Genomic DNA, 16,528 nt, shown 5'->3' with positions numbered 1-16,528 from the left:
AAGTCTGCTTCTTTTATTGCTAAAACCATCCCGCCAGAAATTTGAAGGGAGTAAACACAGCCACGTGGCTTTAGCTGTCTCTTTATTTGGTCCAATAAAATCCCAGCCGGGAAGGGAAGGACGTTAGCACGTGCGGAAGGTGTGTGAGTATGCGCGCGCGGACCGTTAGCTATACACACGTGGTAGGGAGGCTTTTTTTTCTTCTTCTGTTTTTTTTTTTTCTTTTGCAGCCCAAACGGCAGTTTCTAAAAGAGGGAAGTGGGCGTGCGCAGTAACCCCGACCTTGAAAGGTGGGCGCGAGACAGTGTTAATGTTTGGAGGGAAAATTATTTGTTTTCAAAAGCAGCTCTGCCAAAGGGCAAATAATGGAAAACTAGATTCAGTGGATTTATAACATGTTAGAAGTGTTCTCTGGTTTTGCTATGATACTGGACTTCAAGTTTGTTTAATACTTTGTTAAACACAGCTGCCATGGTGAGGGATTTTTAAATATGTAAAAGCAGAAGAAATGAGGAGTAAATGCTAAAATTTGAGCTTAATTGTCAATGTTGTCTGTAACTCCTGCCAAGGTAAAGAAGGCCTAGTAAGTAGGTAAAGGCTACAAGAACCCCAGCAGCATTTATCGTCAAACCTGAAAGCCATGTATGAAAGCTGAAAGCTCAAGGGTTTCTGTTAGCTAAGCAAACTGTTTTTCCTGTATTACATTTTTTTTTGGGGGGGGGGGGGGGGGCTTTCCACTAACTGGAAGGTTGGTGGTTTTATTCCTGGCTGCTGCAGTCTGCATGCCAAAGTATCCTTGGGCAAGAAACTGACTAACTGAGTGAAGGAGGCATGTTTTATAAAAGGCTTTAAGTGCTCAAGTAAAAAGTGCTATATAAGGACAAGTCAATTTACAATTTACTTTTTTCATCAATAAATCAGTGAGCCGATAGTCAATACATTATTTTTTCCATCAAACTTTGTTTATATATCATACGAACAAGCTGCTGAGCTCCAGTAATGTCACTGCTGACCTCTCACTTTGAAGAACACCAGCTGACCTACTTCTTCTCCAAAGAGTCCTTACATAGTTTGAAGTTGTGCTTTGGGCTGGTGTCCTGCTATGGAAATAAACTGGGTCCTATCAAGCGACAGACACATGGTATGACACTGTGCCGCGAAATGGACTGACTGCCTTCTGTTGTGTATCATTCTGCATCCTGTTATTGTTTTGCCAGTGTGTTTTTCTTTTCTTTCTATTAGGGGAAGTTCACTGACATCTGGGTGAGGTCATCTGTGTGAAGTTGTGGGTCTAAATAAGTGGGGCTCTATTTGGTCCAAACTTCCTTATTCCTATCTTAACTGTTTCCATTTTTTTGTTGGTTTTATATTGATTTTGTTTTTATAATATATAGTATTTTATTAGAGTTAAAAATTATTTTTAATTATTTTTGTTAAACTGTTAGCAAAACAGAAAATGATGACTTTAAGTCAGGGTGGTAAAACACAAGGCCCGGGGGCCAGAATAGACCCAGCATAGACAGCTTTGGAAAACGTGAATGAGTGCACAGATGTTTTACCTTTAACTGTATTTCCATGGGTTTTACAGCTTTTCCTATTGAGAACGATCTTGTCATTCATACTACACCAAAGTACCCAATAGATAAACAACAGTTTACTTATTTGCTATAGCAGTATTTATCTATCCTGTAGAAAAACTGAAAAGTACTATTAAAACTAATTTTTTATATAATAAAGAGGAATAAATGTGTAATTAAACAACTTTACACTGACAGAAAGAGGATTTTTGCTGGTTTGGCCCACTCAAGATTAAAGTGGGCTGTATGCTGCTCACAATGTAACATTACACTCCTGATGTTACTGAAAAACATCAAAAACTTAGCTTTGCCTTTCTGCCTTTCAATTCAGTTCAGTTCAGTCCAATTCAGTGTTATTTATAATGCCCCATCACAACTGCAGTAGCCTCAAGGCGCTTTGTATTGTAAGGTAACGTTCCTACAATAATACAGAGAAAACCCCAACAATCAGACAATCCCCTAAAGTGTGAGAGTGGTGAAGAAAAACTTTCCTTTAACAGGAAGAAATCTCCCGCAGAACCAGGCTCGTGGAGGGGCAGCCATCTGCCGTATCTGGTTGGTAGTGAGGGCAGGAAGACGGGACAAAATCTATCATTAAGGTAGGGTTATCACTTGAGTTAGACTTCCAAGGGCTTATGAATGTGCCAGCTGTTCCACATCTCATGTGGCAAATATCATTTCTCAAACTAAAGATTCTGATATATTTTTCCTATTAATCAGTTTTCCACCAGACTCTCTGATATTTTTTTCTATTGTAGTTAAACAAAGATTTCTCCGTTCTATTTCCCGTTATAAAGTATTATACATCACTCTGTTATATCTTTATATTTTGGTAGATTTTTGTATTGGATTGCCTATAGTAATACTTATAACAAACATATAACTTGCTAAACTTGCCATTAGGACACAGGAGTGATTCCTACTAAAAGTATATACATGTGTAAATGATACCAATTATAAATAATCCATGTTTTCAAAATTCCTAATCAATTTGGTGTGTTTTTTATTTAAAAAATGTTACTATTCCAAACATTGGAATAGTAGCATATTAGGCTTCTGTTTAATCTTCTGTGTTGTTACCCTTTCCTATTTTAACCTTAAGATATCAATGTTTCATTTCTAGTTGATCATTAACTCTACCCAATACAGATTACTGAAGTGGTCACATTGCCCTTCATCAGCAGCCTTACAGCACAGTTACTCATTAACTGCTCAAAAGTCTACAGTTTGAACGGAAATGTCTTGAGTTGGACCTATAGCAGTTCAGTCTGTCTCTTGCTTTATCCAGCTTTACACTTTCTGTCTGTGGGGCTCAGGGGTATTTTCCGAATTTTAACTTCAATTTGAATAATGAAAGTAAAAATTAAAAAAATTGCATAATGACAATGATGTCATGTTAGTGTGAATCCCCAGGTTAGACTCATGAATGCCACATCTGTGTTAGACAGTGGGTTATTGATTTTCTACACCCACACTGATCATTTTAAAACCTCTGTGGTCCCTTGGAAACCTCAACCTTTCAGATCATGTGGGATGATTAAGTCAAAATGAAAATATGACTTTTATGCTGAAGGCAAAAACTCGTACGCTCCTACGTTCTGTTTAGTCCAGTTACAGGTTGCGTGTCTTAGTGGTGAAACACGCAGTGTTTTCCTCAAGATGGCGCTCACACCCAATGAGCACACACTCAGTGAGAATCAGAACTCCTTTTGAGTATCCTTTCATTTCATTTGTGTGACAAGCCCCTCTGCATCTTCTCTGGACTTGTGTTTTAACATACTTTTTGTTCACTTCCTTTAGTCAACTATCACAGACTAATTCCTGAATACACAAATTCACGAACGTCGTTGAACAGACGATCCCACCGATGACAAAAGACAGCTTTTAACAGGTCATCAGTGAATAAGAGGACATGTTAATACAACGCAAAGATCATGTGTCCATCTGCAACCACTTTCAAACATGCTCGTGTGATGTGGGAACACGTGATTGGGAAAAAAAAGCTTAACAATGACTGGAAAGCATAACTGTAACTGCAAATAATGTATAGGAAGAAAGCTGATATTTGGATTTATAGGAATTGCTGTACTGCTCCTACACAATACCGTCACACACAGGTTGCCTTTAAAGTTGGGATGCTTCTTGTTGTGTCTGAACTTTTAGGTTGCTCATTAAAAGACTAAGATCAACTATTAGGACAAAACTGAACACATTTTGACCCATTTACAGCACTCTGTATGACCTCACATGAAGTATTGTCACTTGACTTGGAACTGAAAATCAGTTTCTTATTCCTCCAGCAAACTGCATCATCAGTTAAGTTTTCATAGTTCAGTCACGTGGGACCTTCTACAGCTTTTGTATGCATGAGAGGGCCACGGTTTAGATTCAGTGAGTACCATATTCTGCCCAAATGCTCAAAGCTTTATTTATCTTTCCAATACTTGCACACGTTTTTAAGCAAAGACTTGTTTTCATCAGATTTCTCATTGTTCGCAAATGGGCAAAGACTCAACCGGCCTCAAAATTCTCTTAAGTCTCATCTGAAATATGGGCATACTTTTAACAGGCAAACACATCTGCGTGCACCTCTGAGATCCTTATCTACACCTACATGTTCTTTGGGTGTGACATCATCCACCCAGAGTGCAGTCAGCGTAGAAGACAGGATGCCGAGCATTCCTTGAATAACCAACACAGGATCTCATTTCTGCTTGTGAACACAGACCTGACGACGCTTCAGTGAGTGGAAAAATACAGCCTCTGTTCAGTGCCTGTGGGGTGAATGAGGGTGGAATGATGGGTGCCTTCCTCCTGCCTGCGTTTGATGAGTTTTTGTGCTAATAAGTGCTTAAAAGTTGGCAGATATGCAGATTTGGTTTTCTTTATTTATTTTTCTGGATGGGGGACTTTAAAATGAGGCAATGTTTTGACCCTCGTTTATTCCATATAATTGTTTTATTATAATAAAAAATCCCGCATACATCTTTTACTTCTCTTATCTGACATTCTAGGAGGGGCAGTTAAAGGAAGGGGAGTCCTGCTGGCTTCAGTGCAGCTATACATAATGTCCTTAAATTCTTTGAGTTAGTGTTTGGTTATCATGCCAGGAATCTGACCTTATCTCCTCTCCTGTCACGCAACAGCCGCTTGTCTGACCTCTATGATGTGGAATGTCACGGATGCTGGAAGTTTAAAAAAGCATAGCAGCTTTTACAACATAAATATCCCTCTTGCTGGGTCTTTCTGTCCATTAAGTGGCTATTGAAGCAGTTTCTTTTTTTTTTCAGTTTGGCACATTGGCCTCTTTTATGCGGCCTTTCCTCGACAGTGTCTCGGTAAAAGATTTGACCCAGCAGATGGGGCCTGTGGGCGCTGACGTAAAGATTAGAGCAAGGCATTACAATGCCTCAGACACAGGATGTTTCAGAGGCCGCCCCGTCATAGTCGCAATCCTCTTACTGATTTACTGCAGGTGCATACTATGCAGTGACATCAATGTGTGGAGTAAATCTTCTCACTTGGGATTTTGTGAGCGTGCCGGCTGTTACAAAGACACACTTGCAAAACCCAGTTTAAAGGTGTGATGAAGAGTGAGAAGTGTAATTACTCTGTAATTACTCACGTTACAGACTCCTGACACACTAAAAGTCACTTCTAAAGATGTGGGTAAGGTTGTGGTTTCCAGTATCTTCACTCTGTGGCATGTCTGTGTCCCCAAACATGAAAAATGGTGATTAGATGAATAATATTATTTTTGTCATAGCAGTTTGATTGGTCTTAATACATGTATTTACTTCCTTTTAACACAAGTTACAATGTTCTTTACAAAGCACTAAAAAACAGCAGGGTAGCTGGTGGACTCCAAAGAGAAGTGCTCTAATGGATATCTCAAAGTCCCCCTAATGTTCCAGCATTTCTCTGTTCCTCCTTTTGCTCTTGGGCTTCCTCTGTGGTCACCTTCTCTTCAACAAAGCACGTCACAGCAATATTCAATCCAGTTCAGTTCAGTATTATTAATGACACAACAAATCTCAAATCACAACAACAGTCACCTCAAGGCGTTTTATATTGTAAGGGAAAGGCCGAACAATAATACAGAGAAAACACCAACAATCAGACAACCCCATATGAGAAAACATTTGGTGAGAGTGGGAAGGGAAAACTTCCCTTTAACAGGAAAAAGCTCTCTGAAATCTGCTGTGACTGGTGGGGGGTGAGGGGAGGAAGAAAGGACAAAAGACACACTGTGGAAGAGAGCCACGGTTTAATAATAGCTAATGACTCAATGCAGAGTGGTGTATAAACGCAGAGAGTGAAAAAAGGTGAGTGAAGAAGAAACGCTTGGCGGAAAGCCCCTAGCAGTTTAGGGCTATTGCAGTGTAACTAAGGCAGGGTTCAGGATCACCTGACCCAGCCCTAACTATAAGCGTTATCAGAAAGGGAAGTTGTAAGCCTGATCTTAGAAGTAGAGAGTGTCTGTCTGCTGAATCCAAACTAGCTGGTTCCAAAGAAAGGGGTCCTGAGGGTTGAAGGCTCTGCCTCGTATTCTACTTTTAAATATCCTAAGAACCACAAAATAAGTCTTAAATAAGTCTGAGAACAATGTGCTCTATGTGGGAGATATGGTACTATGAGGTCTCTAAAATGGTTTAATATATTCAGCACAAATTTGGTATATATTCAGATTTAATGGGTAGCAAATGAAGAGAAGCTAATATCAAGAACCTTAATTTTCTTTTATATGTCTTCAACACAAGATCGGTGATTGGGACGTCTGAGTTATTTAGTTACCTTATGGATTATTCTTGAAATTACAAGACAAATGTGTGCTTTGTGGTCAAGCAAAACCTTATGTAGAGCAAATGGTAAACCTTCTCATTCTCCAGTACCAGCTATCAATGAACAACATTTCCCAGTGACATTAACATGACAGTTAACCTGTATGTCACCAAAATAAACTTTAATTTCTTCGGTTGGCTTCTATAGAAGCAGCCCAGCAAACCAGCAAATGATGCTGTGAGGGTAGAGGGTACTACTTGACTGAATCTCTAAAAGTTGATTCTGTTCATCTGGACGTAGCGTTTTGTGGGAGAAACGTTTCATCACTCATCCAAGTGACTTCTTCAGTCTCAGCTCACTGCAGGTTTCCCCAGTCTTACAGCAGCACATCAAGAAGGCCCAGTTGGACTTTTGTCAAAGCTGGGAAGGCACCTAAAGAAAGCTCCAGCCGATCCAAAAGAGAAGGAAACCTGTAGTGATCCCGTATGTGTCAGGAGTATCGGAGCAGTTGAGACGCATTTTTTCTAAACACCGGGTCTCTGTGGCTTTTAAACCCCAAAACATGCTGCGCCAAAAATTGGTCCACCCCAAGGATCGGGTCCCCCGACACAAACAGAGTAAGATTGTGTACGCCGTTAAGTGCCAGGAGGATTGCCAGGATTTATACATCGGGGAAACCAAACAACCCTGGGCGAAGTGGATGGCACATCACAGAAAAGCCACCTCGTCAGGCCAGGACTCTGCAGTCTATTTACACCTACAGGCCAGTGGACACTCTTTCAAGGATGAGGATGTACACATCCTGGACAGGGAGGAACGCTGGTTTGAGCGAAGAGTCAAGGAGGCCATTTACATGAAAAGGGAAAGACCGTCTCTGAATCGAGGAGGGGGCCTAAGGGTACATCTGTCACCATTTTACAATGCTGTGATTGCAGAACTGACCTCCCAGCCCATTGTTTCTTCAGTGGGCTGGTTTCAGTCATTATGCAAATGTACTGTTTATAAGATTTGGGGAAACCTGCAGTCAGCGGAGACTGAAGAAGTCACTTGGATAAGTGACGAAACGTTTCTCCCACAAAACGTTACGTCCAGATGAACAGAATCAACTTTTGGAGATTTACTTACCTGCATGATTGAGCATGCATCAAGACGATACTTGACTGAATTTAAAGGTTTGTATGATAAGACATTAACCAATAGGTTACTCACTCGGATAGGCTTTCTGCAAAGACTTCACTGTCATTTATTAAAGGTATGAATACACTCATACGCTCTCAAGTGGTGTGGAAGCAACAGTCAAGTCTCACTGATGTAATCTGCTCTGACTGATGTAATAGGGAGGGCTGGGATTCTGTGTCTTCTTGAACATGGCAGCTGTGTCTGACAAATTACATAACTACTTTTTTCTCTTTTTTTCTTGGGATTGTGATCATTAAAACGACTTTGAAGGTGAGTCAGAGCCCAGCTGCTAAATGGGAGAGTCAACTGGCAAGTTAGTGGAAATGGCAAATGACGTTATGGCCGGTTCTGTCCGACTGATGCCGAGCTAAAACCAGAGGGTGTGAAAAGACAATGAAGACGATAGTCAAGGTGGCGCTTTCTATTCTTATACGAATTGTGTCGTTTTGAAAGCTCTTTTAAATTGTCTCGCTCTCACATTTGAATCATCGCTCTCACCCACACTCAAAAGTCACAGCGCTTTAATGTCCCTGACCTTGCAGTTGACTGGGGCCTTGCTTCCCCCACTCTCCAGAGATCTGCATCAGATCACACACAACGACTCACACACATGCAAAAATACACGCTCCTGCCTTCCTCCCACATTACAACGGCAACTCTAACGATGCAAAAGCGGGGGGTGGGGGGCTTGTTGGAGGAGATGTGCGTGTGTGTGTGTGGTGTGGAGGTGATTGTGGGAATGGGGGGAGAGGGCAGGGGGCTCACATATGTCTCCCCCCTCTCAAAAAAAACCCCAACGCTTTCCTGATGGTGGTGGTGTGGTAATGAATGAGCCTTTGATCGCAGAGCCATCACGTCACTGGTAATGGTTGTTGTCAGAGACTACATTTGCATTGCTGTTAGATAAGACATCAGTGCACACTCCCCCGAAACCTGGGCTTCAATGAATACAGACAGTGAGTTTGTATCGAAGGCTTCAGGGGGCTCGTCGTTATCGTCATCATCACCATCACCATCATCACCTCCACAGGAAGTTTGTCTCCTTTTTCTCACACCCCAGCCGTGGGTTACAGCCAATGTTTTGGCTAATTTGCAAACCAAACATATTCCTTTCCCTTTCATGGCTATCTTAGTCCCCACCTCCTCATTTGAGTTTGAGGCAGGGGATACAAGGGCTGTGCTTGACTGAGCCCTGAATGCTCTTTAGTTGTCACACTTTTCCCAAACGCCTTGCAGCTGCTCCTATTGTGGCAGCAGAGGGAGGTGCTCCTTAGCTGATTCTTTGAGCCTCCTGCTGTTGCCCCGGCCTCAGAGGGGTTCATAGACGGGGAGCGTGGCCTGAACAATGGCTGACGCCATGACATCATGCTTCTTATTTTGGTCGAATCCTTATGCAGATATAAGATAGAGGATTCCATCATATGGAACAAAACAGGGAAGGGTGGTAGAAAAATAATTTGAACACGGCAGTTGACCACTTCCCATCAGCTTTGTTTAGGTGGAATATAAATGTTCCTCTTCTACTGTTCTTTTCATCCAAAATAAAGTAGTTTCACACTATGAAAAACAAACTTATGTACAGCTAAAAAAGTCACTTTATAATGACACTTTTTATTTTAGGTTAGGTTTATTAACGCAAAGATATTTAACTCTTGATTTGTTGAAATTTTAATGGACTAAATGATTTGAGAGAAATAAATGAAAACGATAACACACAAACACACGTGTAGAGTTTGATTTTCTAGAATGGGAAACTGGCTCTTTCATACATAAGCAAACATGTTTATAAATGAGTTATAGAGTCATTGGATACTTTATGAGGTACACACTGCTAGTAGTGGGTTTGACATCCTTTTTGTCTTCAGAACTGCCTTCATTTTTCTTGGCATAGATTTATCAAAGTGCAGGAAGCATTCCTCTGAGATTTTGCTCCATACAGGCATGATAGCATCACACAGTTTGTATCTATGATACAAATCTCTTGTTCCACCATCATTCCAAAGGTGCTTTATTGGACTCTGTGAATGTGGAGGGCATTTGAGTGCAGTAAACTCTGTGTCATGAGTTGAACTTGTTTACATGGCTGTAGAAGCCATCAGAAGATGTGTGGATGGCTCCCTGTATAGATAGTCATAACCCGTTGCCTACTGGTGGTGGTCAGAGGGCCCGGTGGCGCCAGTGTCCGGCAGCCTCGCCTCTGTCAGTGCGCCCCAGGGTGGCTGTGGCTACATTGTAGCTTGCCATCACCAGTGTGTGAATGTGTGTGTGTGAATGGGTGGATGACAGGTTGTGTAAAGCGCTTTGGGGTCCTTAGGGACTAGAAAAGCGCTATACAAATACAGGCCATTTATAACCATAAATAACTAAAAAAATAGGGATTTTAAATAATATGATGAAAAGGTTTTGTCAGAGGGCCAAAGATGAGTGCACTGTGATCATTATGGGATGGGGATGGTCAGTACTTAGGTAGGCTGGGAGCCCAAAGTGGGCCGAGAAAATCTCTGCAACACCCCGAAACCACCAAGGCAGGATGGATCCATGTCTTCATGTTGTTTACTACCAACTGAGTTGCTGCCATGTGTTTAGCTGATGAGATATTTGCATTAGGCAGTTCAGGTGTACATAACATAGAGGCCGGGGAGTGTGTATTTTTCTGTTGAATTGATATTCCCTGCGTTAGTGACCTGGAAATCTTTGATTATTGTTATGATTCACATTATGGAAGAGATGAGTGTTAAATGGTGGTGTGGGGGGGGGGGGGGGGGGGGGGGGGGGGGGAGAAAATGCAACACTGCAACCATGTTTAAAAAAAGTCAAATGAGATTTATTCATTTGTATAAAAACAACATTAAAACAAACATTTCCAAAAATAGATAGAGATATATTACTTTAGTTAATAAATACGTCATAATGCAGTCAAAGAGGACTATGTGGCCCCATTTTAGTAGTCTTACGGGGCTCCGTCCATCTTCGTGCTGCAGCACACAGTACACATACATGAGGTATTTCACGGTCAGCTTCCCCAAAATGTCAGGATCGCCATGGCTTCATGATGTCTCGTGAGGCAAGTATTTGCATTTGAAACGGCCCCCTGTTCAACTCTAAATCTAACTATGAAGATTTCTGGCACATCTACTCCTAGAAAGAAGGGGATACATTCATTGTTCAAAGGAAGGAGAGACTTCCATGCCATGTTGGGGAGTAGATCAATATTGCTTTCTTTGACCAGTATAGAAAGCAAATGAACATATGAGAGGGTAAATGAACATTCCTGAGACAACTGTTACAGCCCTCTGTCTCTTAATGATTATGATTATCAGAAGCAGTTGCCTCATGGAGGAGAAAAAAAAAGGATTTCCCATATAAGACTAAACACAACTATCCTGTCAGTTGTTTCCCCAAGTAATTCAGGTTAAAAAGTGTGGTTAATTTTCACATTTCTCAGTTTAAACATCAATACTCAAATGGTGGTTCTCAAACATCCCTTTGAAATGATGAAAAGCCAGGCTACAGAGATTTGACCAGCAGATCACATAGCCAAATGATCTGACCCTGAAAACAATAGGTGCCCATTCTGTAAGGCGATACCAGCATCACCATAAATGGATAATAATCAGAAGCGCAGTTTTGTGAAGTCACGCTCGAGTTGCCGTTCAAGTCCAAACAAAGTGTCTGCTGACAAACCCTTTCTTCAGCAGCTGGGAGACGTGGTGATGGGACTGTGGAGGAATGAGAGCTGACCGGCAGAAGTGTGCACGGGGATGGAGACGGGGAAGTTGAATACTGTGCTGCTGCCGCCGATAGCTGGACTGCCAGCCTCTGACGAGCACGTCGACGAGGCCAGGACCTGGGACTCGAACTGCAGGAGCTGACCCATGAAGCTGAAGTTTGGGGAGATGATGCTGCGGCGCTGCTTGACAAACTCAAAGGCCTCGTCCAGCTTCACGCGGTTGGTCCGCATGAGGTAGGCGAGGCAAATGGTGGCGGAGCGGGAGATGCCGGCTTGACAGTGAACAAACACCCGGCCTCCTTTGTTTCTCACAGAGTCTGAAGATGAGAAAGAGAAAGGGAAAGAAAAGTTAGTGGAGTGTAAACACCTGCGAGGTTGTATCAGGGCTGAACTCCTGGCTGTGACAGGAAACCACAAGCACCAAAGTCTTTGCAACACTTTGATATTCTATTAAAATTTGCCAGTGCTCATTACGACACAGGAACACAATAAATGGCGGAGCAGGGTGCGAGCCAGTGGGGGCCGCTACCAAAGGAGGCAGACTGAATGCACAAAAGAAGGGGGATAAACCCCTGCTGGCTGTATTGATCTGGGAGGAAAACTGACATTGAGTGAGGAGAAACTGCCTTTTGTTTGGCCAGAACAAAGAGCAGTGTGGAGGGAGCTATTCAAGCAGCCAGTCTACCCACCACAAACTAGCTTGGAGCTGCTGCTTCGCAATTGATCAAAAAAAAAAAAAAAAAAGGAGGGGGGGCATCCTATTTTCTATGGCTGGGAGGTGGCAATGATGTAACCGCATTGTGCCTGAGCAGGGAGCCTGTGCCGAGCCAGCTGGTCGATTTTGGAGGGAACTTTTTTTTTTTTAAATCTGGGGGAAGGGGTTTGGTGTTTGTGTTTCTCCTCATCAACAACTATGCTAGGTGCTTTGATTTAGCAGAAAGGGCGTGCGAAGAGAGTAAACGTGATGATGTACTCACCGATAAATTCGATCGCCTCATTGAAAAAGGAGCTGATATCAGCTTTGTGGTTGTCCTCGACAGGGATGCTCTTGTAGAGGAAGGAGTCCTCAAAGTGGTTGGGGCAGTTGGCAGACACATTGATTAGAGCGGTGATGCCAAGCATGTCCAGCATGTCTTTTCTAGAGGCATGGTAAGCACTACCAAGGTAAAGGAAAGGCAAGATCTCCACTGGACCGCCCTAGACAACCACAACAAAAACAAAAAATCAGTCATAAATATAAAAGTCCAACAGACAGAAAGTGACAGAAACCGGGATTATTTTTGCTTTTTAATCTTTGACTACAATAAAATACCAACCTGGTCATATAGCGGTGTATTGCAAGGGCTACTGTTGGTACCAGCACTGTCAGGATGGTTGGAGCTTAGAGGCAAACTAAGTCCCTGTGGAGGGGAGGGTTTGGTACACATTTCTGGATACTCTGTAGAAAATGTTTCAAATCCGCCTAAAAAGGACAGAAAAGAAACCACCAAGGTTAGATCACACATCTCAACAAAGACGTTTTTAAATACAGCTCTCCAAAAAGGTGACAGCTGCTCATGGTGCTATTTTGGAACATCGTTTACTCCAAGCACCAGCTGTTATGGTGACAGGTGTAATCGTCATTTATTGACCTCGTTGTCAGGAAACAGTAAAACAACTCTTTAAACTACTTAAAACTCGGAGTTTTCTTACCTTTCAGAATAAAAACACTGGCACCGCAGGCGTGACGACACAGGGCTGTAGCAGCAAGCATCATTGTGCCGTCTTTCTTCACTTGGCTTAAGTCCAAACTGCGATCGTCGAGCAGTACCACGGACTGGTACTCCCCGGAAAGGAGCCGGTTCCTGATATCCTCGTTGGGGACGATGTGTTCAAGTCCCAGACCGCCCCTGGCCCTCCTGCGCACTATGGTGCTGAAGCGCACGTTGGTGGAGCCCGAAATGTGAGAGGAGTTGAAGGATAGAAAAGAGCGACAGTCCAGCACTAGGCAGCCCAGGACTTCACCCTCCAGCAAACCACGGAGGGAAGCGCAGTCGATAGTGGGAACCTCCATTATGACCATAGTAGTACGGCGGGGGAGAAATGTTAAATCCAAAAACATAAAGTTACGACGGAAGACAAAACTTAGGTTTGAGCCGACTTGACAAACGTTGTTCGTCCAAGTGTTATTTGAAGCGCGGAGTCCTTTGTTCCGGTTAGCTTGTTTAAAAAGAAAAAATCAAAAACATGAAAAAGTTTTAAGACGATCTTAAAACTGGTCCTTTCTTCTTCTTTAGAGTAGCCTATTCGGCAGCCCCAGACTTTTATTTGTCTTCTTAAGTTTAAAAAAAAAAATTAAATGTTATAGTGAGCGCGTCTGCTTGCGAGTGCCTTTCAGCCCGCTTTTATAAACCCGTGGTTGTGAATGAGAGCTCAATGACGTCAAGGGGACCGCCCTCTTGGATGTCTGCCAATTCTGCGAACGTCATCGCCGACCGTACCGCGTGCACGAGAGCAAAAGAAGGCTCGCGCACAAGCAGGACATTTCTGTACATGCGTCCTGCACGTACGCGGGCACGCGATGTTGACCAACTTTAATCATTAGCGGCTAATGTGTTTTCTTTCTTCAGTGTGTCAACGTTAAACTGTTATAAAGCTATTCTACTTTAATACATTAGGCTGCTAATTCACCAAATTAAAAGTACAATCAACACCAATTTACAGCCTTCTAAGTGTTTACACATCTATTTGTCCTATGCAGTAATTTATAATAGGTGCTTTATGATTGTTTATTTCAGTGCACGCTGCCAGTGTCTTAAAGGTTTATAATTGTTTAATTCTGGTTCATGTAAAGTCCTAATTTGAAGATCTGCATGTCAGGAAAAAGAGGAATTTGCCAAACCTTTCCATGATGTTAGTGCTTAATTAGATTTTAAATTCGCCTCTTCATCTGAGAGTTGACAAATAACAAGATAATAAATAGATATCTGCCACGGGTGCCATAAAAGTTTACACATTGTTTTTATTAGTCAGCGGTACATAGTGTTCAATGCCCCGAGAGCAACGGCTAACCATAAAAGTTAATCACTATATAGAAATCTGAAGTCCAGTAAATTTCCACATGCTTAGAAACAAAACAGTGGATTGCCAGGAAGGCAACAGCAGATGGAGATCTCTTGACCAGCTACTTTTGTTTCATCCGTGATCTAACTGGAAAAGATGGGTGACATGATGAACTGTTTAAGTCAAAATGAGAGTATGTTTTTAAAAAAACAAAACAAACAAAAAGCTCTGGGAAACCCTTTTCATTTGTTGTTGTGGTTTGCTGACTCAGTACGGACAACACTTCTCTTTCATAATAAGGAAGCTGGAAGATCACTGTTGTTAGAGACCGTGTGTCTGTTGACTAGCCCTACTGTCTTGAAACTGAACAGCAGACACACGTCACGGTTGTTTGGTTGTGAAACAAACATTTACCAAGCAGAGGTGAACGTGTGATATTACAACACTGGACTTTAGGATACCATAACAGTCGCTTATTTAAAAAATTAGGTCACCTAACATATTTACATTTTTTCTTTAATTGTCACACTGTTTTATCAAATAGGTCATGATGTCATTATGACTTTAACCTGACTGAGTGTGGACTTTCAGGCTTGGTGAGTTCACACCTGTCCTGTTCCTGAGCGTCTCTTTGACTTCAAGCAAGGAGGGGTGAAAAAATGAATTTGTTATCTAAGAACGGAAGGAGGCAGAGGAAGGTAACCAGTCACGGTTGAGTGCAGAAAAACTCTCCAGCCGGTTTAACCTCACACTCATGTGAGATGAGTCACATCTCACACGAGTGTGAGCCTGTGAGGAGCTTGCAACAAAGCAGGAATGTTACACACAACACAAGGACGTAGGGTCAAACAGTCTCCAAAAACAGTCTGTACCCAAACATTTTGTCCTTGCAGCAAATCCGCCTTCCTTCCACTTATGAAGCAACAGGCGTCATAGTTAAGGCAGAAACGGGACACCTGACTAAGAGGTTAAGACAGACAGCCAGAACAAAACAAAAGCAACCCTGTGAATCAGTTTTGTACTTTCTTGAAGTAAGAGGTGCCCCCCCCCCCCCCCCCAAAAAAAAAAAACAAAAACCAAAAAACCCCCAAAAAACAAAACACACCATCACTTATATCTGGTGTGATACTGGCTTACAAAATATTCTCGGATATTAATTCAAGTTTTACTGGCAAAAGCCAAGTATCATATTTCACCATCTGCAACAGTGAAGCTGGTATAGTTTTCTCCTTTTGAAGCTGCATGAGTGGCTGTATTATGCGTGATCACTGCAAAACGAGACCCAAAGGATACAGTGGGAAATACTACAAAGTCAGGTGTTTTTTTTATGTATGTCAGGATGTGAATGTTTTTCTTTTTTTGCCTTTTGTGTTGCAGCCATGCTAGATCAGGAAATGAAGCGTGGGTGTGGTTGTCACTTGGGTACAAAGTAAAGATATTCAGTTAGGGGATGAATAAGAGCCCATGACTCAGGGGACCTTTGAACAAGTAGCTGAGATTGAAACAGAAACCAGGAGATGATGGGTTTAGGACTGGTGTGAATATGCCTAATTTCTCTGCGGTCATCATGACCAGAAAGCTGGACTTTGCTGTGAGCACGGCTTGATGTATGTGTGAAACTGAATATTAAAAGTGAGCACTGTAAGTAGTTGAAACCATTGCTTTGTTTTCATTCCCATAATAACAGCCTGTAACCAACCAGCGTTCCCATGCAGAAAGGGAAGTGAAACAGAGGATGACAAAGTGGCATTTCCTGTGGTCAGACCGCTCTGTCACTTGCTGACATCTGTGCCTGATTACTGTCATTGTCACTACGGGCTGCACTGAGACATCACTGGGAAAACACAGGGCCTATCCTGTCTTCTAGTGTCTCAACAACAGACCACTTTTCTTTGAGCCAAAAATATTCTGTTTCTTGATATGAGAGTATATGTGTGTGTGTTAAGGAAAGAAAACGAAAATACCTACAGTGGAAAAAACGTTAACTGATAGATTTGATGGATTTTTGGTAGGAGAGCAGCAGATGCATTTCTCAACCATACCAGCCTGACGTATAGGTCTCAGTTTCAGTTTTGTGGTGTTATTTTAGTCCCCTAGAAATTTGTACATGATCGCAATGGATGTGAACCAAACTCATAAGTAATGTTACTGTAAAAACTCACATATTCTCCATTCATTTGTCAGACTTGGAAAAGCTTAGCCGAGGGCTGTTTTGCTT

General features: G+C 42.1%; 1 protein-coding gene across 1 annotated transcript; it reads right to left on the bottom strand.

The window, feature by feature from the left end:
• Nucleotides 1-10,340: 10,340 nt before the first annotated feature.
• Nucleotides 10,341-13,647, bottom strand: dusp1 (dual specificity phosphatase 1). The gene is made up of 4 exons (XM_004541020.5): nucleotides 12,961-13,647; nucleotides 12,585-12,730; nucleotides 12,246-12,465; nucleotides 10,341-11,585 (listed from the first exon to the last, which is right to left on the bottom strand). The coding sequence occupies exons 1-4, from the start codon at nucleotides 13,367-13,369 to the stop codon at nucleotides 11,230-11,232; spliced, it is 1,131 nt and encodes a 376-aa protein (XP_004541077.1). The 5' UTR covers nucleotides 13,370-13,647; the 3' UTR covers nucleotides 10,341-11,229.
• Between the last annotated feature and the right edge of the window lie 2,881 nt (nucleotides 13,648-16,528).

The sequence above is a fragment of the Maylandia zebra genome, linkage group LG2 (genome assembly GCF_041146795.1).
Source record: "Maylandia zebra isolate NMK-2024a linkage group LG2, Mzebra_GT3a, whole genome shotgun sequence".
In the NCBI taxonomy this organism is placed as follows: Eukaryota; Metazoa; Chordata; class Actinopteri; order Cichliformes; family Cichlidae; genus Maylandia; species Maylandia zebra.
Note: the sequence above shows the minus strand (reverse complement) of the source record. Positions and strands in the feature narration are given on the sequence as shown.

What these genes read in the sequence shown, in the direction of transcription:
- dusp1 (XM_004541020.5), bottom strand. Translation starts at nt 13,369, where the DNA reads ATGTTTTTGGATTTAACATTTCTCCCCCGCCGTACTACTATGGTCATA. An exon ending in ATACACCGCTATATGACCAG is followed by an intron (nt 12,466 to 12,584) that starts GTTGGTATTTTA and finishes GTGGTTGTCTAG; the next exon opens with GGCGGTCCAGTGGAGATCTT. An exon ending in TGAGGCGATCGAATTTATCG is followed by an intron (nt 11,586 to 12,245) that starts GTGAGTACATCA and finishes TCTCATCTTCAG; the next exon opens with ACTCTGTGAGAAACAAAGGA.